The 24769-nt window shown below is 37.8% G+C and overlaps 2 protein-coding genes across 3 annotated transcripts; one reads left to right on the top strand and one right to left on the bottom strand.

Moving 5' to 3' along the window:
• Positions 1-12474: 12474 nt before the first annotated feature.
• On the bottom strand, positions 12475-14178 carry LOC125497368 (uncharacterized). 2 transcript variants are annotated; one of them, XM_048643942.1, is made up of 2 exons: positions 13120-14178; positions 12475-12781 (listed from the first exon to the last, which is right to left on the bottom strand). In XM_048643942.1, the coding sequence occupies exons 1-2, from the start codon at positions 13541-13543 to the stop codon at positions 12747-12749; spliced, it is 459 nt and encodes a 152-aa protein (XP_048499899.1). In that variant the 5' UTR covers positions 13544-14178; the 3' UTR covers positions 12475-12746. The 2 variants fall into 2 exon arrangements, with proteins under 2 accessions (XP_048499899.1, XP_048499896.1); XM_048643939.1 differs by having other exon boundaries at positions 13072-14178.
• A 5675-nt stretch (positions 14179-19853) lies between these two features.
• LOC125492839 (uncharacterized) lies at positions 19854-20450 on the top strand. Its single transcript, XM_048635571.1, has one exon. It carries the CDS (start codon positions 19854-19856, stop codon positions 20448-20450), a length of 597 nt encoding a protein of 198 aa, XP_048491528.1.
• The last annotated feature ends 4319 nt before the right edge of the window (positions 20451-24769 follow it).

Here is a 24769-nt window from a genome sequence, read left to right on the forward strand (position 1 = left end):
AAAAGGAAATAAAAAATTTGACCAGGTAAAAATTGGATTAGAAACAGAATATAAGGATTTATTGAAAGAAAACAAAACTCTAATGAAAAGGATTGACGAGAAAGACAAGAGATAAACACATAAAACACGAAAAGACTCTAGTTGATAATCTCGTAAATAGCTCAGTGCCAGTCACTGAGTTCGAAGCTGAAAAATCTAGTCTTGAGGAACAAATTGAAAATTAAATCACGAGTTGAATGATCTTAAGAACTCAAGACAACAATCTAGAATTGTTCCACTAATGTTGCCTAGTGATGCAAAGATAAGAGAAGAGTTGGATAAAGTTAAAAGAGACTTAGAGACTTCCCGAAAAAGAAGTAGTGATTTAAATACCCCAGTTGAATTTTTGGAATCACAACTTTCTATTGCTCGAAAGATGCACGAAAAATGGACTAATGGGATGAATGCTCTAAATTACTTAACTTGCACCACAAACAACATGAACAAAACTGGATTAGGATATACTGACCAGCAACCCAGTGCCAGGCTCAGTGCCAAAACTTCGAAAGAGACTTTCGAAAGAGAAAATACGTGGGCCTTCCTGAATATCTAATTTGCAATTTTTGTGGAATAATGGTCATCTAATTGACGACTGCAACAAAAAGAAAAATCGAATTGCAAAGAATTAAACATGTTACTCAAATCTGGGTTAGGAAAGACATACTTGATGCTCAGCGTAAGAAAAAGGACCCAAACAAATCTGGGTTCCTAAAACTAACAAGTGATTCTTTTGCAGGCAAATGTGAGAGGAAGCAGCCTATAGTATCTTGACAAAGGCTGCTCAAGACATATGACTAGTGATAAATCTCAATTCCTCTCACTAGTAGCCTACCATGGAGGTGTGTTATATTTGGCACTAATAAAAAAGGATAAATTGGTATTTAACATGTCGGCAAATCTTTAACACACTCCATAGAGAATGTGATGGTGGTAAGTGGTTTGAAAAGTAATTATGTGATCAAGGAATTATGTTGAATGTCATGCATGAACCTTTTACAAGATAACTCGTGGTTTTGGGATTAATTTCTGGAAATTAGTTGAATTTATGCCTATTGTCCTCCTTTGAATATGTTAATTAGAGTGTTATTGATGCATGTCTTGGTGAAGCTTTGTGAGTAAAGGTCCACTTGATATAAAAGGACTCGTAATGGTCTAATGATGCTGTCCTAATGTCATGATCCTAAGTTGCCGAACTAATAAGCTATATGATCCTAAGTTGCCGAATTTTTGAGCTATGAAATGCAAATTCTTTTCCTATAGCAAGCTTGATCTTTAGCCCAATATTTGATTTTCTATTCATGAATTTGACATTTGTGCCTCATCATTTTTTTTTTCATATTCCACCTTATCTTCATTTCCCTTTATTATCCTTCTTTTCTTCACACATTCATCCAAAGTTCTAACAGTGCTTTTAATCTTGATTCATGGTATATGGAGCATAAATATTGATAAGATGGTGAAAGAAGAAGACGCATTAGTTAAGGGGGAACATGAAAAGGTTGGAAGAAACACTAATGCTTGAAAGAATGAAAGTACTGTTTCATATTGTGCAGGGCACAATGCCATGAGATGTATCTAGAAGAAAACGAGGTTCAAATTAACTTATTTCACCTTTGATATCCTATTGATTGACTCTAGTAATATTGTATGGTCTGACTCTCTTTATAAAAAAAAAAAAAAGAGAGAGAGAGAGAGAGAAGAAAAGAAAAGAAAAGAAAATAAGAGTAAGACACTTGTGTTAGATAAATCTTAGAGTTCAATTTCTAGATGGAAAAAATATTATCAAAGGTTTGAAAATCATTATTTTGGATTCCAGTATATCCGAAGATTAGTTATATTTGAAAGGAAATAGATTGTTCAGTGGAACAGTAGCACACACAGTGCCACAGTGAAGAAAGTCTTATGATGTTTATTTGCGAAAGTTGAAAATATGAAAAAGGGTTTAAGCACTTGTTGAGCCAATTGCCATTTCAAATCTTTAAGCTTGCATTACCTATCTCCATCCTACATTCTTAGCTACTAACCATGATCCTTCATAATTATATCTTGCTTCATAAATTCGGATTGTGAGTTGGATTATATTTTTGCTTAATGACTTCGAATTGTGAGTTGGATTATGACATAGCACCAGCATCCTTAGTATTTATTGCTTGAGCTACTTGAATTATTTTACAGAATGTATCTCACTTTGACTTGCTAAACATGTTGATGCTCTCCTTTTTGATAATGTCAAAAGGGGGAAGATGGGTATAATACTTAGACTATTGAATTAAATTATCTTGGTTACCAAGTTACTTGTGAAAACGTATGTGAAAGTTATTATGTTACTTTCCCTAATGTGATTAATGATGCATACTTTGAGGGGGAACAAGTGATTATCTAACAATATTATATTTATGGTTTGTCATCATCAAAAAGGGGAAATTGTTGTGCATGTACATGTTATGTTTTATGCACATATTATGTTTTGATGATGAAAATTAATATAATATATTCTAGTGTGAAAGTATGTAACAGTTGCAACAGATGGATGAAGAAAGGAATTAATAAATGAAGACTTTGAAGAAAAGAAGAATCAAGATTGAAGTCAAGTTTATATGTTCCTTAGAATAGTTACTTTGGATTAAAATGTAATATGCTCAAATTTGTGATATGCTATGTGCTAAATTATAAATATAAAATTAGTATAATTATTATTTTCTTAGAGTTAAGAAAATAAATAATTGTATTAAATTATATATCTATATAAAAAGGAAATTAGTTTTGAAATAAGAAATAAAAAGAATTTAGGAAAACGTGTTTTTAGAAAAAGAATTTTATAAAACCGTGTTTATAAAAGAATTTGATAAAAACGAGTTTTTGAAAAGATTTTAATAAAAATTGTGTTTTGATAAAAACGTGTTTTTAAATAAAAGATTTTTATACAACAGAATTTTACTTAAACGTGTTTTCAGATTTTCTAAAAAGATTTGGAAAATATTTTTTAGATAAAAACAGATTTTGAATTGAAAAGAAAATCTAATATGGAAAACTTATCTTTTTAAGTTTAAAGATAAAGATAGAAAAAGATATAGATAAAAACATATTTTGAATTGAATAGAAAATCTAATATGGAAAACTTATCTTTTTAAGTTTAAAGATAAAGATAGAAAAAAATAAAGTTTGTTTTTCTAAAAGGAGAGTTTTATCCCTTAAATCAAGGATTAAAAGATAAAGATATTTTTGAAGGATTTTCGTCCAAACCAAGTCCTATAAAAGGGATTCATAATTCACTTTTAGATCTCACGTTTTCAGAGACAAAAACATAAAATATTAAGAGCTGAAAACTGTTTCCTCCGGCACTGAGCATAGCACTGAGCGAGTCAGATTTAAGTTACTATTTCACAATTGTAATTGTCCTCTATTTGCTTGACTAAGAAGCACATCATTGAGGATCGTTCTTTTCTTGTAACTTTTACATTATAGAGAGTGTCAACACTTAGAGTTAAGTGTTGGGAGTCATTACTAGGGTTAGTAGAGAGGGGAATCGTATTGTATCAAGAGTTTGATATTTTAGGATTCAAAGAAATAAAAGAGTTTTTGTTTCTTGTGGACGTAGATCTCAGAGGTGAGATTGAACCACGTTATATCTTGTGTCAAATCTAATATCTTTTAAGTTTATTATTCGCAAAAACTCAAATCAGCGATTTACGAGTGTTCAACTCAGTGCCAGGCACTGAGCCACAAAAGGATTTGTGCGAAAAACGATTAGATTTCACCACTCAATTCAACCCCCCCCCCCTTCTTGAGTGTCACCTTGTGTTCCAACAGTACGTGAATTCAAGATTAAATGGTGGGAAAAATTTGCCATTGACAAATTTTGCTCATTAAAGACTGTCCAAGATCAAATGGTTGCAGATAATCAACTTATCAAAGCAATCAAAGAAATTCCTAATCCTCCTACTCCACAAAAAGAGAAAGAAACAAGAAAGCCAGAAATTTAAGAATCTGAAATTAAATTACTTAAAAAAGAAATCAAGGTTCTCAAAAGACAAACTCAACTCTTAATCCGAAATTTAGACGATTCACCCGGATCATCTGTCCATTCCTCACCTGATGACCCATTCATAGGACCTTGTGCTCAAGATCCTTATTTACAATAAAGGAAAAGTTTTCTCTTTAAATATAAAATTGTCCGCATGATCTTCCTGGCCAAAGTTAGGACATTAAAAAATAAAAAGATCCCGCTAAGTGAATATCACTTAGGCCAAAATAAGGGACATATTTTACTAACATTTTCAATGCAGGTACTCCTATGACAACTCATCAAATATCCGGTATGCCACCTGACTATCTGATGAATTGTACATCCATCACCCAAATGCACAAAAGGAAAATATCGCAAGAAGACAAATGGATTATTCTCGTATACAAAAGAAGCCACGAGCGTACTAAACAAATCATTCCACATAAGGTCATATAAATCCAAGGAAGCAAAGTTCCAAACTCAAAGTTATCAGCAAACCATAGTATCAATACATCATTCCACGTGAAGTCATATGAATTTAAGTCATATGAACCTAAGGAAGCAAAATTCCAAACTCAAAGTTATCAGCAGAGGATAATATCAAGATACAAGCGATTAGAACAAAGCAAAAGCTGCTTCTGTTTACGCGGCAAAACTTATCAACGCATTTCACAAACAAATTATGTATTATAAATAGTCTACTTGTATCGTCGTAAAAGCTAAGTGTTTTTCTTGAGTACAAAAATAGAGAGAAAAATTTAGGAATAAGTTACAAAAGCCTCTCGCTCAAAATTAGTTGTTACTCAATCCTTGTGTAAGTTCATTCAAAGTTCAATCAAAGTAAGATATTTTTCATATCTGCGTCTCTTTTAATTGCTTTCAACATCTGTTCGAACTATTCAAAACATCTGTTCAAATTCTCAAAATTGATTTCATTCAGTTATTAATTCAATAATAAACCTTCTTTTCAAATTAAAAAATAAATTTCAAAACTTTTATTTTCAAAGTTTTTATTAATCATTTGACGAGATTAATTACCTACCAACCATTCCCCCTTTCGCTATATAATTAATCTAAACTACGTCCGAAACGGTCCATAACCCGTACGTCCGAAACGATCCATAACCCGTCCAGTCCTGGGGTGCATCTTGGCATACCGGATATTAGTTGAGCTACTCTTAGCTCTCAACATTGAACCTTGAGCTCTTGATTTACCCTGACATTAATGACTGACACGATTGTTTTAGAAAATAGCCTCGTGCTTAGAGTTCAAATGTTCAATCTGAATGCGAGGCCATCTACTTTACGTTGTTCTTCTGTAGCTTCTGCTCTTGAGCTATAATATCTGCCTTGCCTTTTGATTTATCTGCACTGTTGTGGTTGCCTTTCATGGATCACGTATTCTCAGGTCTTCTACCTGATTCTGTTTCTGTAGGAATCCTGTAGATGTTTGGATTTAATTCCTCAATTTAGCCATGTTGAAAGGCCTGAAGCTTTTTCGTGCCCTATCGCAGGCTGAGCCTTCACCAATTAGTTCCTATGTGACTTTCATCTATTAGTAGTTATTAGGTGATTTTTTAAGAAGGCGTTTGACTGTTGTTTTCTAACAGGCCTTTGACGGTCTCAATTTAGCAAAGATAAAAGTGGTCCATCTGATCCTATGCAGAAATCCGTTGCTAACTTTGTCATAGTGGGAGACGCTTCTGGAGAAATATCCATGACAGTGACAGTTTGAAATTGAAGGCAAGGATGATAGTTTTTCGCATGAGATTGGAGATGATATTGCTGCTTGTGACCACAGTTCTGGTTATGTACATAAAGATGTGAGCAGCAGCGATCACTCGGTATGACATGGAAAAAAATAGTGTGCCTCTTGATAGTACTCTAGCAAAAGTACATCTTTACATTTTATTTTATTTTTGGTTAAGTGGATGCAATAGATAAAGAAGAGTTTACAAACCAAGTACCAAAGTTGAGGGGCCTCCGGGCCCTAATATTACAGATTACCGACAATTGTTCAAAGGAAATATTTAAGTTCGTTAGATTTAGGTCCTTCCAAGGACATGTAGAAAAATGGAGGAAGTCATGATGTTGAGGATCCTTCTTTGTTACTGCCTTGGCAAGTGCATCACCCTCGCTAACTTGACGCCTCTCCACTTTTTTGAACCCGTATCACACATCCTTCCTTCAGGGACTCCTTGCATATGATTGTAATGTTAGTATATCTATCACGAATTCTGGTGATCCCCGTAACATTATCCACAACAATAGGAGTTAGATATCATGATACAATTAGGCACTTAGTCCACTTCCTCTCCCTTACCTAGTCCAAGGCCACTTTGATGGCAGTGAGTTTTGTAAGAATTGAAACATTTGCTACAATTTTGCCACATATTCCTTCAATTCATAGGCTTGTTTTGGTTTTGCAAATTGCCCCCATATCTGCTGAAAGAGAGGAAGAGCAGAAAGAGGCATCCACCACTATAGTAAAACAATAGTCTTGGGATGGCTCAAAGGTGTTTGTTTGTGGTTTTATAGTGGGGCCACGTCTTGAGCAAGAGAATTCAACCGCAAGAAAAGAGATAGTTTTTAAAAAATGTTCCAGTTTAAGACCCTTACAATTAAAGACCTACTGGTTTCTTCTAATCCAGATCCTCCAACACATAAAGGAGAAGCATGTCGCCAATGGTATGTTGTGGTGATTTGTCATTAGATGATATATTGATCAAGATCCATTTATCAAAGGGTATTTTATAGAAGTTTGGTGGGGGAGATAACTTATTCCAGATTTCCTTAGTTCTAGGACAGTTTCTAAGGATATGTTCTCTGGTTTTTTCAACTATATGATAGAATGGGCAGTTTGGATTCTCTAGAAGCCCTCTTTTGTGGAGGGAGACTCTAGTGCGTAGGCTATCCCAGAGGTAGATCTATAGGAAATTCTGGATCTTAGGGAGACATGGGGTGTCCCATAACTTCTTCCAATTAACGTAAGTGTTGTTTGGATTGACTTTCTTTTGCCATTCTTTTTTGTAGATTTGTTTAGAGTCTAAATTGTTTCGTTTGACCATCCAACATACAAGGGTGTCTTTTTGGTCAAGTAGTATTGGGATATTTGAGATCCAAAAGGTTATATCACTGGGGAGGGTGAGGGATGAGTCCTCTAAATTTCAAGTCAGGTCATTGATGGTATGGGCCACCATTCTGCAATTCTCCTTGGATGTCATGGGTCCTTGAAGAAGATTTCTCAAGGGACCAAAGGGAGTCCAAATGTCATGCTAGAACGAAATGTCCTCTCCCAATGCTCCATCTAGAGTACTTAGAGAAAATTTTCCACCCTCTTTCTATGTCTTGTCAAATGTGGGATCCCCTACTAAAAATCTTAGGGCTGTCTGTTTGTGCATAATATTTTCGGTAAATACTTTTGGAGTTAGGTTATCAGAAGAGTCAATTTTCGAACACAATTTTGCAAGGGAGATCTTATTTGTAATGTTATTCTATCTTAGGCCTAGACCTTCTAGCTCTCTAGGTCCACTAATCTTATCCCAAGAGATGGTAGCCACCTCAATTCCACCCTCTTTAGCACCCAGAAGAACTTGCGGCAAGTAGAGTCAATGGCTTTAGAGAGAGAGAGAAACATGGAGGCTAATACAATTCATAGTGTAGGCATGGATGACACTGAAGGTAGCAGTTATTAAGGTTGCTCTCCTAGCTTTAGAGAGGTATTTAGTCTTCCAAGAGGCAAGCTTAGTTTGAATCTTTTGCAAGATGTGACCAAGCTGGTGTGTAGTGGGCCTTTTATTAGTGAGAGGGAAACATAAGTATAGGCATAGGTCCATGCTGGGTGAATTTGAAGTCGGGTGGATATGAGATCCCTTATCCAGTAGTCAGTATTCATGGAGAAATACACCAAGCTTTTTTGGGGATTCATTTGAAGACCAGACAGGCTATGGAACATATCTAGAAAATGAGCCATAGCATCAACTGTTTTGATATTTGCTTCCCCAAAGAACAATATATCATCCTCAAAGAGCATGTGGGACACAGAGAGTTTAGATTTATCAAAGGTAAATGGGGTCCAAGATAAGTCCAGACAAGTCTCATTGATAATGGATGTAAAGTACTTCATACAGAGGATGAAGATGTACGGAGATTTGGGGTCTCCTTGTCTAATCCCTCTAGATAAGAGGAAAGGGTATGTGGGTTTGCTATTGACTAAAATAGAAGAGGACACAGATGTTATACAACTCATTAATAAATTGCAAGTGTGTTTGTCAAGGTTGTGTCTAATGAGAGTATTGTGGATAAAGTCCCATTCCAGTCTGTCATAGGAATGAGACTTCATCCACAACATCTGTACATTTTATTTATCAGCTTTAATTCCTTTTTTCCTAAACCACTAAGTTTTGGCATTAGTATTAAAAATATCCCATTCTCATTTTCCCCGGATGATAGATGCTTTATTCCTTGTTTCCCTGTGGACGATTCTTCAGTGATCATAGTAAAACTAGTTTGAAGCCCATGCAAGAATGCACAGGATGCTAATGGTTTGCGTTAATATAAAGAAAAGGTTTTACAGTACGAAGGTGACATAAATAAAACAAATAAAGTTACATATAACTATAAAAAACGCATTATCGTATACTCTGCAACAAAATAGACAATAAGACAACTGTGCATGACTATATGACACATTGAAAGAAAAAGTAATTACATAAATGTTTTGACTTTTCATGATACTTATTACACATTCTGAAATACTTCCTTATACACTACATTTGTGATAACATTTGAGTTCCTACGCTCTTTATCACCAATTAAAATTTTCAAATCCTTTTTGCTTGTAACTCTTGATACATTAACGTAGAATTATCCGTAGCTGAATAGTAGCCGATGGAGATATAATCCTATACCATACAACCAATGGAAACTGCCTTCTCTGGAATTTTATCAGGAACCCTACATTACTGTCGGACATAACAACAACCTCAATAATGTGATTGCCAAGATGCTTGACGACTAATCTTGTACCATTACATATCCTAGAAGTCTGGTCAATATTCTTTAATAGCATTACCAGTGCCACTACCTTTTAATCTAATGTTATAATTTGGCAATCCTCCACACTTGATTGTATTTAGAAATTCGGTAGAATACATCTCATGAACTCCGAAATTCCCTTCCTCAACAGAAATTGCATCTGAACTCAAATAACTTCTTTTTCACCTGGTAACCGAGACAAGACATGCTAATTAACTAAGTCGGCAATTTCATTAGTTGGAGTAAGAATAGCTCTTTCTTGGAAAAATATTTTGCTTCCCATATGTGATTCTCTAGGTCGGGATATGTACTCTCTGTTAGGGGTGTGTACGGGTCCAGAATCAGCCAGACCGGAACCGGCTGGACCGGTGGACCAGAATTTGCCTTTTTCTTGGAGCGGGACCGAAATCTATATTTTCTTTAAAAAAATTCTTTTTTTATTTTATTTACATATATTTATAAATTAGGTATATTAAAAATTAATATACTCCCTCTGTCTCGAAATACTCTTGGCACTTATTAAGACACGTAGGTTTAGATGATAAGTTGTTATTTAGTTATCAATTGTTGTTTTATTGAAAAGTAGATGTATTAAGAGTTTTTTTTTTTGAGGGGAGATGTAATAGGAGTTAGTAGTTAGTACAAGTAGTATTATTTTATTTTGAGTAGAGAGAATGTGGGTGATGGTTAGAGTTGGTAGATAATAATAAGAATGGTATTATTTTATTTGGAAGAGAGAGAATGTGGGCCAATAGTTAGAAAGTAGAATGATTAAAATAATAGTGGGTTATATATCAAATAGAAGTGTAAAAAGTATTTTGGGACAGATAAAAAAGGAAAGTGTAAAGAGTATTCTGGAACGGATGGAGTATTTAACAACAATAATCCTAAAGTAATAAATAGTAGGTTTTTAAATTTCTAACTTTCTACCTTTTAAAACTTTTTTTAACATATAAACTTTTTTTTTACTACATAATAGAAATTCCGGTCCAACAAGTCTGGACAGGATCAGAAACCCGGATTTGGGAATTATTGTGGATCGCGGACTGGATCGAATCGGTTTGGTCCACATTTCAGTCCGGTTAAGATTTCGGTCCGTTCCTGGTCTTTGCACAACCCTACTCTCTACTATTGCAGAAATAAGGTCATCTTCTTTATCTATCAATGTCTCATGAGGAATTTCTACATCGATTTCACCATCATTCGGCTCACCAACTTTGCCATCTCCAATGTTCAAAATCCACTCTTGACAACTCCCTAATTTTATCAACATTGGAGCTACTGGTACTTGTTTTCAAGCGCATATTCTTTGTTAATCTTAGCACATGACAAAAATCCCATAAGTAAGAACTCTTGATTGCTGAGAACACGATATTTTGTTTGCTTCTTTTGGGAATGACAAGTAATATATGTGTCTTAAATCACCAGTGAATTAACACAACAACCTTTCCACCAAATGGAATATGTTGATTTACAGGGTTTATACACTGCATAACAACCTTTAAGGTTCTATCTAGAGCTTCAAAGCAATATTTATGCATCATAGGAACCTCATCTCAAATGAATTTTGTCCTTATAAGGAGAGTTGCGAGGTCTAATCTAGACTTAATTGCTGAATACGTTGAGTTCTCAGTAACATTTAAAGGAAGTCGAAATCTAGAATGGACAGTTCTCCCTCGTGGAAGCAACAAAGAGGCTATTTCACTTGACGCAACTGGAAAGACAATTTCCCCTTGACACCTTAATGCAACACACAATAATCTCCATAGGTATGTCTTACAGCTCCTCCATAACCATATACAAAGAAGATGCTCCCCTGACCTCTTGATACCACAAACATGATTTCATTATAAATTCACGCTGTTCAACCGTCAATCTCGAGTAAAGTTCTTTAAATTCCTTGTGTAGCTGCTCTCTATCATAAGATAGCTCATCAATTATGAGCTTGTTTTGACCATCTAAGATAATCAAATCATCTGAGAGTGGCATTTCGGTGAATTTACGGAGGGTGCTACCGTTACTTTGTAGCTTAGCTTCAATGTCAGCGAGAGCTAAATTTTGCAATTGTTTATTAGTTAGTCGCAATGCTGCAAAACAAACACATTTGATAGTAAGGATTCCAATGTCCATGTGCCTTGTCGTTTGAGAGCGTCGAGTTCTTCTTTCATGGCATTACGCCATCCTGGGTGTTTGACCGCTTCAGAGAAGGATTTTTGTTCAACCCAAGTGGACACCGCTGCCAAAAATATCCTATGTTTCACAGATAATTTATCACATTTAACAAAATAAGTTATAGGAAAAGATGTAGCTGAGGACGACCGGTTTGGAGGAGATGAACTAGTGACAGTGACAAGAGTATTGGTTTGGATCGTGTTGGTGATGAAGCCTTGTAACCGAGTTGATGGAGTTCATATACGATGTCCTTTACCAAGCGGTTCATCAATGTGAGGTTGTAGAGTGCTTGGAGAAATGCTTGGGGGATGTCGCGGGGTACAACAGCGCCACACCCAGGTTGTGGAGCTTGTTGCTCCTTGTCGTGTTGTTGCTGGGTTGGCCACGAGGGGGTCGTAATTGGTGCAGTTCCTCTCTTACCTTATGACCCTCATAACTCCCCCTAACTTCATCACCCATCGTATAACTACCTCTAACTCCAATAGCACTATCATTCCCATCATCAACAAGTTGCAGTTGTCGGTGAAATAACTCATTTATATTAACTCCATCAATTTTCATAGGTTCATCCATATTGTCAAATGGAAAATCATTTTCCACAAAAATAATAGGTTCTCCAAGTCATAAAGTCTCCAACCCTTTTGCCCAAATGGATATCCAACGAATGTACATTTTCGAGAGCGAGGACCAAATTTATCTTTCAGTCTTGGACGGTAATTAGCATAACAGAAGCTTCCAAAAACACGTATAAGAGAGTAATTTGGAGATTCGCCAAACAACATTTCAAACGGAGACTTGCCATTTAACACACGAGAAGGAGTTCTATTAATCACATAAGCAGCCGTGTCAAAGGTAGGTTAGCTTGAAAACGTAGAGCTCGAGCCACATTAAGGACATGTTGATGCTTACGTTCTACCCTACAATTTTGTTGAGGTGTATCAACAAATGATGTTTGATGTAACATCCCATTCTTAGCATAGAAACGTCGTAAACAGGTAAATTCATTCTCATATTGTCACTCCGTAAAATTTTAACCCGTTTATTAAATTGAGTTTGGACCATTAAACAAAAATATTTTATTATTTGGCCAACCTCACTTTTAGCAATCATCAAATACACCCAAACGGCTTTTGAAAAATTAGCAACAATTGTGAGAAAGTAATAAGCACCACAACTAGAAGCAACTTTATAATCACCCCAAATCATGTCACAATGAATCATGTCAAATAAATCAAGCATTTTACTTTCACTAATCGAAAAAACACTTCTAGTTTGATGAGCTATTAAACAAATACTACAAGGTTCCTTAGAATGACAAAAATCATTGCTCTCACTATGAGCGTTATTTTGACAAATAAAAGGTAAAAGAGACACCACTTTTCGGGAAGGATGGCCAAGATGACGATGCCACAATTCTTGCTGCCCAACCATAGAAGTTTGATTAGCTTGAATCCGCTTCTCTGACTTGAACCAATATACTTTGTCACATTGTTCACCTGCTCCAATCAGAGTCCTCGAATTGCGGTCCTATATGATACATAGGTATTCAGTTACTGTGATAAAATAATTCAAAGTAGCAAGCAATTGTAAAACAGAAATAAGATTAACATTCAAATCAGGAACATATAACACATCCTTCAAAATCAAACCATCCCTCAAGACAACTTTGCCTTCCTTAATCGTTGTTGTTTTGTTGCCATTTGGTAACCCAACTGGAGACGGAGAAACATCTTACAAACTTTCGAATAAATTTATATTTCCGGTCATATGATTCGAACAACCAGTGTCAATAATCCATTGAGTGGACTTATACTTACCATCATGTTTTGTAGTAGTATCATTGGTGTGAGAAGGTTTTAGCATACCCAAAAATTGTTGCCATTGTGCATCCGAGAGTTGCACCCCATTACGATCAGAGTCGCCAATTTGTTGTCCTGATGTGCTGCTAGAGGATTGGCCAACAACATTAGCCACATTCCCACGACCACGACCAGCAACTTTCCCACCACGAGTAGACTTGGTGCCTCCCTTAGCTGCTGCCCTATTTTCAGAATACCACCAATCAGGAAATCCCAAAAGCTGGAAGCAGTTATCTTTGTCGTGTCCCACTTTTCCGCAATGAGAACGCGTGCCTGTAAAGCGAGGCTTATCACCCTCCATGGCAAAAGCTGCTGCACGCCCACGAGTAGTGCCTTGTGCCGCAAAACCCATGGCCTCGGTCTTCTTGTCACGATGGCGAACAATAGAATGATATCGTTCCGTGTTCAATGGTGGAAGGGGTTCTTGCATCAAAATTTGAGATCGAACCCTGCCATGGATAGTGGAGTCTAGACCAATTCAAAATTGGTGAACTTTCTGATCCTCTCGTTCCTTCACCAAAGCAATTTTCGCACCACACTTGCAGCTACAAGTACACACAGGGGCAGTATTAAAATCTAATATCCCAAATCATTCGTATTTTCCCGTAGTAGTCGACCACCGAGTCGCCGCCTTGTTCAAGATGAGTCAATTGACTCGTTAATTCGTGAATTCGAGTCCGTTTCTAACCGAGAAACGTCCCCTTATATCCTCCCACATATCCCTAACATCATCAGTAATAGGGACAGAAGAACGAATTGGATGCATCAAGTGTGTTACGTAACCATTCCCCTAGCATAAAATTCACCTGCACCCATGAAGAATACATCGTAGATTCAGTCGACTTGGGTGGATGAATCGAGCCATCAATAAACCCAAGTTTGTTGTTTGCTTTGAAAGCATTACGGGCCGATCGTGCCCATTCGTTGTAATTATTCCCACGTAGAACCACGGGAGATATAATTCGATCTGTGTTCGAGGAAGGATGTAAATAATACGGAGAAGAAGAATCTACTCCCTTGCCGTTTTCGCCCATTGCAAATGATAATCAAATATCAGAAGGAAAATAATAATAATAATAATAATAATAATAATAATAATAATAATAATAATAATAATAATAATAATAATAATAATAATAATAATAATAAATTAATAATAAATAATTAATAATAAATAATAATAATAATAATAATAATAATAATAATAATAATAATAATAATAATAATAATAATAATAATAATAATAATTTGTTTAATTTCGTAATCAAACCTGCTTCGATAACATGCCAATGTCAAGAATCATGGAAGGAGAACAATTCTCTTATTTTCGTGAGTGATGCGTTACTGCTGCCCTGAATATATACAAAGGCTAATAGGTTCAAGCCCACTAAGAAAGGTAGACCACTAAGCTACATACAAGAAAACTTAACAGCTATACAACCGTATATATGCAAAAGATTTATATTAATAATACTAGCTTTTAACCCGTGCAAAAATGCACGGGAAGTTTATTTTTTGAGATAATTGTGTACATCAAATGTAATATTTGTAAATATTATTGCAACATATTTTGAAGCACTTAAAGTTCGCATGCAATATAAATTATGAAAATCTGAGGTAAAAAAAATACATGTCAACAAAGTGTATGAAAATAAAAATTAATTATTGAGTAACATTAATAATAAGAGTATTTAACCAACATTCTGAAATACTCTTTGTATACTACGTTCGTGGTAACATTTGATGTTCCACGTTCTTTATCAACTATTAAAATTTTCAAACCCTTCTTGCTAGTAACTCTTGATACGGCCACATAAAATTTTCTGTAGCTGAAAACAGACCGAGGAAGATATAGGCCAACATGCGAAAGTGATTGTCCTTGACTTTTATTGATTGTCATTAAGCACACAACCAAAGGGAATTGTCTCCGTTGGAACTTGATTGGAAATTTTGTTGAGTCTAACGAAGTCAGCGTCATTCGTGGAATGAAGAAGTTATTGCCCAAATTACTACCAGATACCACAATAGCCTCTATAATGCGATCGCCTAAGTGCTTAACGACCAATCTTGTGCCATTACATAGCCCAGAACTTTGATCAATATTCCTTAGGAGCATCACTGGTGCTCCAACCTTCAGTCTAGAGGTGATCATTTTGGCCCGGCCCGGTGGCCCGGCCCGGCCCGTTTTTGGGCCGGGTTTTGGGCAGAATTTTTCGGCCCGCGGGCCGGGCCCGGCCCGGCCCGGTCATTTTTTTTTTGTTTTTGGGCGGGCTTTGGGCAAGCTAAAAACGACTTTTTAGTCTATTTTTTGGCCCGGCCCGTTTTGGCCCGCAAAAGCCCTCTAAGCCCGGCCCGAAATAGCGGGCTTTGGACACAAAAATTCGGCCCGAATTTAGGCCCGGCCCGGCCAGGCCCAGCCAATGGGCAAATTTTTTGGCCGCGGCCCGACCCGAACCCGGCCCGGCCCGGCCCATGATCACCTCTACTTCAGTCATATACTATGGTTTGGTAATCCTCCGCATTTAATTGTATTTAGGAACTCTGTTGAATACATCTCATGAACTCCAAAATTTCCTTCCTCCACTGAAATTGCATCTGAACTCAAGTAAGTTCTTTCTTCACCTGGCAATTGAGATAACACGTGATCGTTAACCGTCTCAGCAATTTCATTGGTTGGAGCAAGAATAGCTCTTTCTTGAAAAACTTGGTTCCCAAATGTGATCCGCTATGTCAGGATATGTGCTTTATACTATTGTCGCAATAGGGTCATGTCCCCCATCTACCAACATTTCATGGGGTATTTCAATATCGGCCTCACCATCATTTGGCCCTCCAACTTAGCCATCTCCAACATTGAGTATCCATTATGAAAATTCTTAAATTTCATCAACATTTTAATTACTTGAACCTGTTGTGAGGCGCATGTTCTTTGTCAGCCTAAGTACTCGGCAAAAGTCCATAAGTAAGAACTATTTATTGCTGAGAAGACAATGTCTTGTCTGCTTCCTTTAGGCACCACGGGTAATATTTTTCTTAAATCACCAGCAAAAACTACAACCTTGCCACCAAATGTGATATCTTGATTTGCAGGATTCACAAACTGCATAACATCCTTTAAACTCCTATCTAGAGCTTCCAAGCAGTATTTATGCATCATGGGAGCTTCATCCCATATGATTAACTTTGTCTTCATAAGGAGTCCAGTTAAGTCCGAGCCTGGCTTAATGCCAACACATGTTGAGTTCTCAGCAACATTTATTAACGGGAGTCCAAACCTAGAATGAGTAGTTCTTCCTCGCGCGCAAAAGCAATAAAGAAGCTATTCCGCTTGATGCGACTGGCAAAACGGTATCTCCTTTACGCCTTAATGAGGCACACAACAATCTCCAAAGATACGTCTTACCTGTTCCTCCGTATCCATATACAAAGAACACCCCTCCTTTTCCTCGTGATACAGCTGACATAATTTCATTGTAATTCCACGTTGCTCAGTTGTTAATCCTTGAAACAGTCGCTGGAACTCCTCTTTTAACTTCCCTCAGTCATAGGAAAGCTCGTCCATTATCATTTTGTTTTGCCCGTCTTCTATGATCAGATCATTAGGATATGGCATTTCGCTGAATTTACGTAATGTGCTGCCATTACTTTGTAGCTTAGCTTCAATGTCTGCTAGCGCAAAGTTTCAGTTTTTTTTCCACGTCATCAAACTTTACAATATATATTTACTCAGATATTATATCTATTTTTTTATATAGTGACTTTTTTTTAATAAATAACATGAATTAGCATAGATCCATACGATTTTAGTGTGGGCCAAGTCCATATAATTTTATTACACATTTGAATATATGAAGTGGTAAGTTCTTTCCTTTAGTGAAAAAGAGTGAAATGGAAGCTAGTAAAATAGTGTTTATTTAAAGATTAACTTTGATTGTAAAAGTTATATTTTCTTATATTTGGACACAATCAAAATGGCTCAAATTTTGTATTCTCCATAAATGAGCATACCACTTTACTATAATGATGCTTCAAACAATTTAGCCCTTGGTTATAAAATAATGCTCCAAGTCCACTATGTGTTCTAACTTAATAAAAAATATCATACAATCTCTCTTATTACAACTACATCATCTTCTCCATAAATTGATTCTAAATCTCTCTCTACATACAATCTCTATCTTATTACAACCCACGCCTAGATGATTCTAAAACTTATTACAACCAAACCTATCTTATTACCGATTATTGCATACAACTTATCTACGTTTTTTTTAGCAAATCTCTCTTAGCTACATTTTTTTTATACTTTAAAGCTACAAATTATCCATGAAAATTATACTCCAAGTCATCGATTTTTGCATCAACAACAAATATAAAACTCATGCATGTGGGTTTTATGAAGAAATTAAGCCTTTGATCTCCATGTTCTTTGCATTTGAAGCATGGTTACTGTAATTCCTTGATACAACCAAGGTGTAGAATCATTCGATCTACAAAGTGAAGAAGATTTAAAGACCGCATGCAAAACCGCAAATATATGGAGTTGGATTTTATTTTTTTTGAGGGGAATATATGGAGTTGGATTGATATGGAGTTTGAAGAAATTTTCTAAATGGGTCAATATAGGTTGAAATTATTTGGTAAGTTCATTTAAAAAAAAATTGATTTTGACTAATTATGATGAAATTGAACTGATTTTATGTTTTCATGTAGTTTTTAGCAATATTATATAATTATATAAATATATATTATTATATAATATTATATATATATATATATCATATAATTATAATACTAAAATGAGTCATATAATTCTTAAAATTGATAATAGTGAGTGAGAAAAATCAATAATATAAGCTAAGGTTGGAATGAAATAGTCAATATGCCAATGTATTGAAAATTTTGTAATTTATTACAGTTAGTGAGTGAGAAATTTATTGAAAAAATTAAGATTCTAAGTTTTAACAGTTAGTGAAAATTAATTCAATATATTAGTAGTATAACTGTCAATTAGGAATTCAAAAATTACCCATCAAATAAAAAAATTAGAATTAAGATTATTGAAATAAGGATGATTTCTACCGGTGAGTGACACAATAATTTTAAAGTTAGTAAAAAATAAATAGACAATATAAGTTTGTTCCATTGTTAAATATTTAGGGTTTTATGAATTTAAATTTTTTGTAGTAAACTTCATCTTTTTTGTTTTTGTTTACGGTAACGCCATTTTGTTTTTGTGCTAACATGGTAGTTTTATTTTTTTTATTTGAGATTCATTTGAATTTTTTTTATTTTTCGTGTAAAGAAAGAAGTGGAAGAAAATCAGTTTATATTAGGGTGTGATTACATGAACATCTTATATAATAACATTTATTTTTTTGATAAGTTACACAAATGGTAATGTAAAATGGTAAGTTTTATCAATATTAATATTGTTTACTATTAGTTAGCAACTGTGCCGTAAATAATATGATTGTAAATTAAAGCAATTCCATTAGTTGAGTTAAACTTACCAAATTTATAAGATTGTAATTGATCCATTGTACACGTGGCACTAAAAGAATAAGAATAAGTATAGTGATGACATGTGGCAAAATGAGCATTAGCTTGACACATAAGCCAATTGAACCTTGTTTTATATATATATATATATGCCTAATATTGTCCCTCTTGCTAATCACCTCCTGTTTTGCACGCAATTCTTGCCTATGCAGCTCAAATACCCAGTCGCCACATCCCCCACCGTACCTCAAACTGAAAAGGAGACTGTTCTTGGTAAGCTTCTCGATATTTCCTTAGTTTTTTTTTTCTTTTTTTTTTTGACAGGAGATTTCCTTAGTTAAGACTAAGTAAATTTTTGAGCAATGAAAGGGTGCCTCAATTAATAGCAAGTTAGCAACGACGTAACTGATAGAGCTAACCATACAAATGTGGCAAACCTGAGAATCATGGGCAGCTGGTGCGTATCGACCCGTTTGTAGCTAACGCGTTAAGTATCCTGCCTAGGGAATACCATCGCAAGAATGAAACTTAACTGGCAGAGGCCCGCACAAGCGGTGGAGCAGGTGGTTTAATTTGATGCAAAGTGGAGCTGATTAGTTAAGAGCTGCTTCTATCTTTCAGGGGTCGGGGATGGTGAGGGGGGGGGGGGGTTTGCCACGTGTCGACCTGATGTAGGTGACATGATAGACACATATATATGACTGATCAAAGGTAGAAAGATAACCCATCATCATTAACGGACGTATTAGGTCACTAAATATTGATAGAATATGTCAATATTCCCCATATTATGTGTAAATATCTTTGATGTAATCTCCTGTAATCTTGCCTTATTGTTAGCCTTATTGTTAGTTAGTTTCCTAATTTCTAGCGTTAGACTTGTATATCAATAGCACTGTACAATCAGCATCATTCAAGGAATGAATCCTCTATTATGGTATCTAGAGCCTAGGTTATTTTTCTTTCTCCAAACCTAGCCGTCCCTACCCCGGTATCGTCCCCTACCTCCGTCGTCCTCCATGACTAACGATGCTGAAGCTTCTAACCACCCTATCATTCTGCTCTCTCTCTTAACATAAAACATCATCTCCCTCTTATCCTTAGCATGGATAATAACTACTACTCTTCCTGGGCCGAACTCTTTAAGATTACTGCCCGTGCCAATCAGGTACTTCACCACATCATTCCTCCCGCCGACAAGCCGGTCATCAAGGATCTTGAACTATGGGTACGCCTTGATGCCGTTGTCCTCCAATGGATTTATGGGACAATCCACGAAGACCTTTTGCTTACCACTCGAACCGGACTCCACGGCTCAGCAAGCGTGGGAGCGTCTGCGTGACATATTCCAGGACAACAAGCACTCTCGTTCTGTATATTTGGAGAACCAATTCTCGAATACCCATCTTGAAAATTTCAAGAATGTCTTTGCCTACTGTCAACGGCTAAAAATGCTTACGGATCAGCTCGCCGGCGTTGGTTCTCCGGTGTCCAACCAACGACTGGTTCTTCAGCTCGCCGCCGGCCTCAATGATGCATATGATAACGTTGCCTCTCTCATCCAACAACGGGACCCGCTGCCTCTGTTCTACACTGCTCGCTCCATGCTCACACTCGAAGAGTCCCGAAAAGCTCAGCACCTTGGGTCATCCAATAATGCCCTCCTCGCCACCTCTGACTCCCTTCTTGGCGAGTCGTCTGATGATCTGGCGGAAAAATCGCCTCCACCACAGCGACACAGTCAACATCAGCCCTCTCGTGGTCGTGGGCGCGGTGGTCGTGGCGGCAGAGGCATTGGCGGCCGGAGTCGTGGTCGCGGGCGTCCACCATCTTAGTTCTCTGGCCATCCGCAACAGCCCATGTATGGCCCTTCCCCATGTTATTATTATGGGCCTCAATTTAATGCATACGGGCCCCCTGCTGCTTATGGGTATCCTCCTCCTTGGAGTCCTGGACCCTGCCCGTACCCCACTACCTCACCCAGGCCCAGTCAGTGTGCTCCTCCCACACCCGGTCTCCTTGGGCCGCGTCCCGTCCAAGCTTATGCAGCCACTGTGGAGCCCGGCCCCGCTCCTTATGAATACACCGACATTGATTCTGCCATGCATACTATGACCCTTGCCCCACCGGATGACAATTGGTATATGGACACCGGCGCCACATCTCATATGACTGGTGATTCAGGTACTCTCTCATCCTATTTTAATTCTAGCATTAATAAAACTATTCTTGTTGGTAATGGCAACACTATTCCTGTTTCTGGTCATGGTCACAAAATTATTTCCAGTACTTCTCGTTCCCTTCTTAACCTCAAAAATGTGTTACATGCTCCCCAAATTATCAAAATTCTCATTTTTGTACGAAAATTTACCACTGACAATCATGTTTCTGTGGAATTTGATCCCTTTGGTTTTCATGTGAAGGACCTACTGACGGGGAATATTATTCTGAGATGTGATAGCACAGGCGATCTTTATCCTCTCTCATCTACTGTTCCCTCAGCTCAAGCTTTTGCTGCTCTCTCCACCACAACTTGGCACAACCGTCTCGGCCATCTCGGGGCCCCTATTCTTAATTCCCTCAAATCCAATAATATTATTTCATGTACTTTTGATAGTGGTGTTTGTTTTTGTCATAGTTGTCAAATTGGAAACATATTAAGTTGCCCTTTTCCCCTTCTAATAATGCAACTATTGCTCCGTTTGATATTGTGCATAGTGATCTTTGGACCTCTCCTACTTTGAGTTCCATGGGTCATCGCTATTATATTCTGTTTCTGGATGATTATACTAATTTCTTATGGACTTTCCCCCTCACAAACAAGTCTCAAGCCCTGTCTACTTTCATTACTTTTCGCGATTTTATTCACACTCAATTTGAACGTATAATTAAGAGTTTCCAATGTGATAATGGTCGTGAATTTGATAAGTCTCCCTTCCACAAACAATGTGCCCAACACGGCATGTATTTCCGTTTCTCTTGCCCCTACACTTCCTCTCAAAATGGTAAAGCGGAACGCAAAATCCGTTCTATCAATAACATCATCCGCACTCTTCTCCTTCATGCTTCTATCCCTTCTTCCTATTGGCCTCACGCTCTTCAAATGGCCACCTACCTCCACAATATTCTCCCTTGTAAGGGTCTTTCCTTTCAATCGCCCACCCAAGCTCTCTACAAACGCCTCCCTTCCTACTCTCATCTTCGCACCTTTGGGTGCCTATGCTACCCCCATTTTCCTTCCTCCACTATACACAAGCTCCAGGCTCGCTCCACCCCATGTGTCTTCCTTGGTTATCCCTCTAACCACCGTGGCTACAAGTGCCTCGATCTTAGTTCAAATAAAATCTATATCTCCCGGCATGTCACCTTCAATAAGCATGTCTATCCTTTTGCAACTCTTCAAACACCCCAACCTCACACATATTCCTTCTTGGACTCCTTCACCTCTCTTCCATCCGCCCCACTTCCTCTCGGCCAGCCCAATTCCTCACCTCCTCCTACTCCTAATCTGCCTCTTACTACTCCAGGCCCCATTTCCCTTTCTCCTAGTCCAGCCCACTCTCCTTCCTCCCCTCCCAGTCCGCCCGTTTCCCTCGACCCGGCCCAAACACACTCCACTCCCCCAGCATTCCCTCTCTCGCCCAGTCTGTCTCGCGCCCCATCCCAGCCCACTCTCTCGCCTACCCCCTCTCCTTTCTCGCCCAGCCTGCCTCAAAACTCTCCTCCGCCCACTTCCTCGCCTCCACAGCCCACTCCATCTTCTTCTCCACCCTCCCCTCCACCCCCCTGCCATCACACATGCCCGAAATCGCGCTAGCAAGGGCATCTTTAAAATAAAAAAGCCCCTCAACCTCTCGGCTACTACTACCCCTTCTCTCTCTCCCATTCCTAAATCTCCCCTCATTGCCCTTCATGATCCTAACTGGAAAGTTGCCATGACTGATGAGTTGAATGCTTTAATTAAAAATGAGACATGGGAGCTTGTTCCTCGTCCTGTTGATGTTAATATTGTTAATGACTGTGAGGAGACTTTCAGCCCCGTGGTAAAACCCCCACCATCCGCACTGTGCTCTCTTTGGCTCTTAGTAAGTCCTGGTCCATTCATCAACTTGATGTTAAAAATGCTTTTCTTCATGGGCACCTTCAGGAGACAGTATTTATGCACCAACCACCTGGCTTTCGGGATCGCGATCACCCAGATTATGTTTGCCGTCTCCGCAAATCTCTCTATGGCCTCAAGCAAGCTCCTCGAGCTTGGTATCAGCGGTTTGCCACCTATCTCTCCGCATTTGGGTTTCAACATAGCCAGTCTGATCACTCTCTATTTATCTATCATCATGGTTCTGATGTGTCTTATTTACTGTTATATGTGGATGATATTATCGTGACTGCTTCCTTCGACACTCTTCGTACCACTATTATGTCTCATCTTAGTGTTGAGTTTGCTATGACTGATTTGGGTCCTTTGAGTTACTTTATTGGCATTGCAGTTACTAAACATACGGGTGGATTATTTCTCTATCAACGGAAGTATGCCGAGGAAATCCTGGCCCGCGCCAATATGTCTTCCTACAAACCCTCCGCTACTCCCGTTGATACTAAGGCCAAACTCAGTGCCTCCTCTGGGCCATCTGTGGCTGACCCTACTCTATATCGCAGTTTGGCTGGTGCTCTCCAATACTTTACTTTCACCAGACCCGATCTTGCCTATGCCGTGCAGCCGATTTGTCTCTTCATGCACGACCCCCGGGAGCCTCACTTTCATGCCCACAAACGCATCCTACGGTAAGTTCAGGGCACTCTACATTTGGGTCTTCATCTCTACTCGTCTTCCTCATCCAGACTTGTCTCATATACTGATGCTGATTGGGGCGGGTGTCTTGACACTCCCGCTCGACTTCGGGTTACTGCATATTTCTTGGCGACAACCTCATCTCCTGGTCATCTAAGCGCCAAGCTACCCTTTCTCGCTCCAGTGCTGAATCCGAGTATCGTGGTGTAGCCAATGTTGTTGCAAGAACTTGCTGGCTATGCAATCTTCTCTTGGAGCTACATTGTCCCGTGCGCCGTGCTACACTTGTCTATTGTGATAATGTCAGTGTTGTTTATCTCTCTGGCAATCCTGTTCAACATCAGCGCACAAAACACATTGAGATGGACATTCATTTCGTTCGGGAAAAGGTTTCCAAAGGCCTTGTTCGGGTCCTTCATGTTCCTTTCCGATACCAGTACGCTGATATTTTTACTAAGGGCCTTCCTCGCCCGCTCTTTGAAGAATTTCGATCCAGTAGTCTCAGCGTCCTCCCTAATCCCGCTTCAACTGCGGGGGTGTGATAGAATATGTCAATATTCCCCATATTATGTGTAAATATCTTTGATGTAATCTCCTGTAATCTTGCCTTATTGTTAGCCTTATTGTTAGTTTGTTTCCTAATTACTAGCGTTAAACTTGTATATCAATAGCACTGTACAATCAGCATCAATCAAGGAATGAATCCTCTATTAAATATGAACTAGTCATCTCAAACTAAGTTTAAGACAAAGATCTACAAACAAATCATAGAATGAAAGAAGTACAAGCTTTAAACTCAAGATATACACGCCATACCAAGAGTGACATGCATTAATGCATACATCATAATATATCTAAAGGAATTCCAGCCAATTCTTATGCATAGCCAACTGCAAAGAATGAAGGTAGCACTAATGCGTCATAGAGGAGGATATAGGAGAGTTGGACACTCCAGGCCTTCCTAAAATGAACCCCCTAGACCCTTGTGGGGGAGGGAATTTTCATCAAGTCATTAGCAATTTTCACAGAAAATGTGAACGGCAGGGATGTAAAGGTGGTTTATTCAAATTGACTTTTTTTTTTTTTTGCCAGAAAACACGTACACTTAAAAGCGACTTTGAGCCCAAGATACAATAATAAAAGGTTCTATTTTGAGATCTAGATTGAAGCTGAGTTGCTCAGGTGAAGGAAATCCATATATTACACTTGAGTGGTTAAGCGTGATTCAAGTATAAATCAAGAAACTAAAAAGTCCATTAACATACATGATGTCTTCTCAAGCTCTTTTGTGATTTCCTGTTTGCGCAAATTCGCCGCCCTTTGTGCTCCCTCAGTTTGTCTTTTCTCTCAACGAGCATGAGC

The sequence above is a fragment of the Beta vulgaris genome, chromosome 1 (genome assembly GCF_026745355.1).
Source record: "Beta vulgaris subsp. vulgaris cultivar EL10 chromosome 1, EL10.2, whole genome shotgun sequence".
Taxonomy (NCBI): Eukaryota; Viridiplantae; Streptophyta; class Magnoliopsida; order Caryophyllales; family Amaranthaceae; genus Beta; species Beta vulgaris.

Bases quoted from the DNA above. Each gene is read 5' to 3' on its own strand.
- LOC125497368 (XM_048643939.1), bottom strand. From the start codon at position 13,543: ATGCAAGAACCCCTTCCACCATTGAACACGGAACGATATCATTCTATT. The intron at 12,782-13,071 runs GTAAGTATAAGT...TGTATCATATAG, and splicing joins TACTACTACAAAACATGATG to GACCGCAATTCGAGGACTCT.
- LOC125492839 (XM_048635571.1), top strand. From the start codon at position 19,854: ATGCCGTTGTCCTCCAATGGATTTATGGGACAATCCACGAAGACCTTT.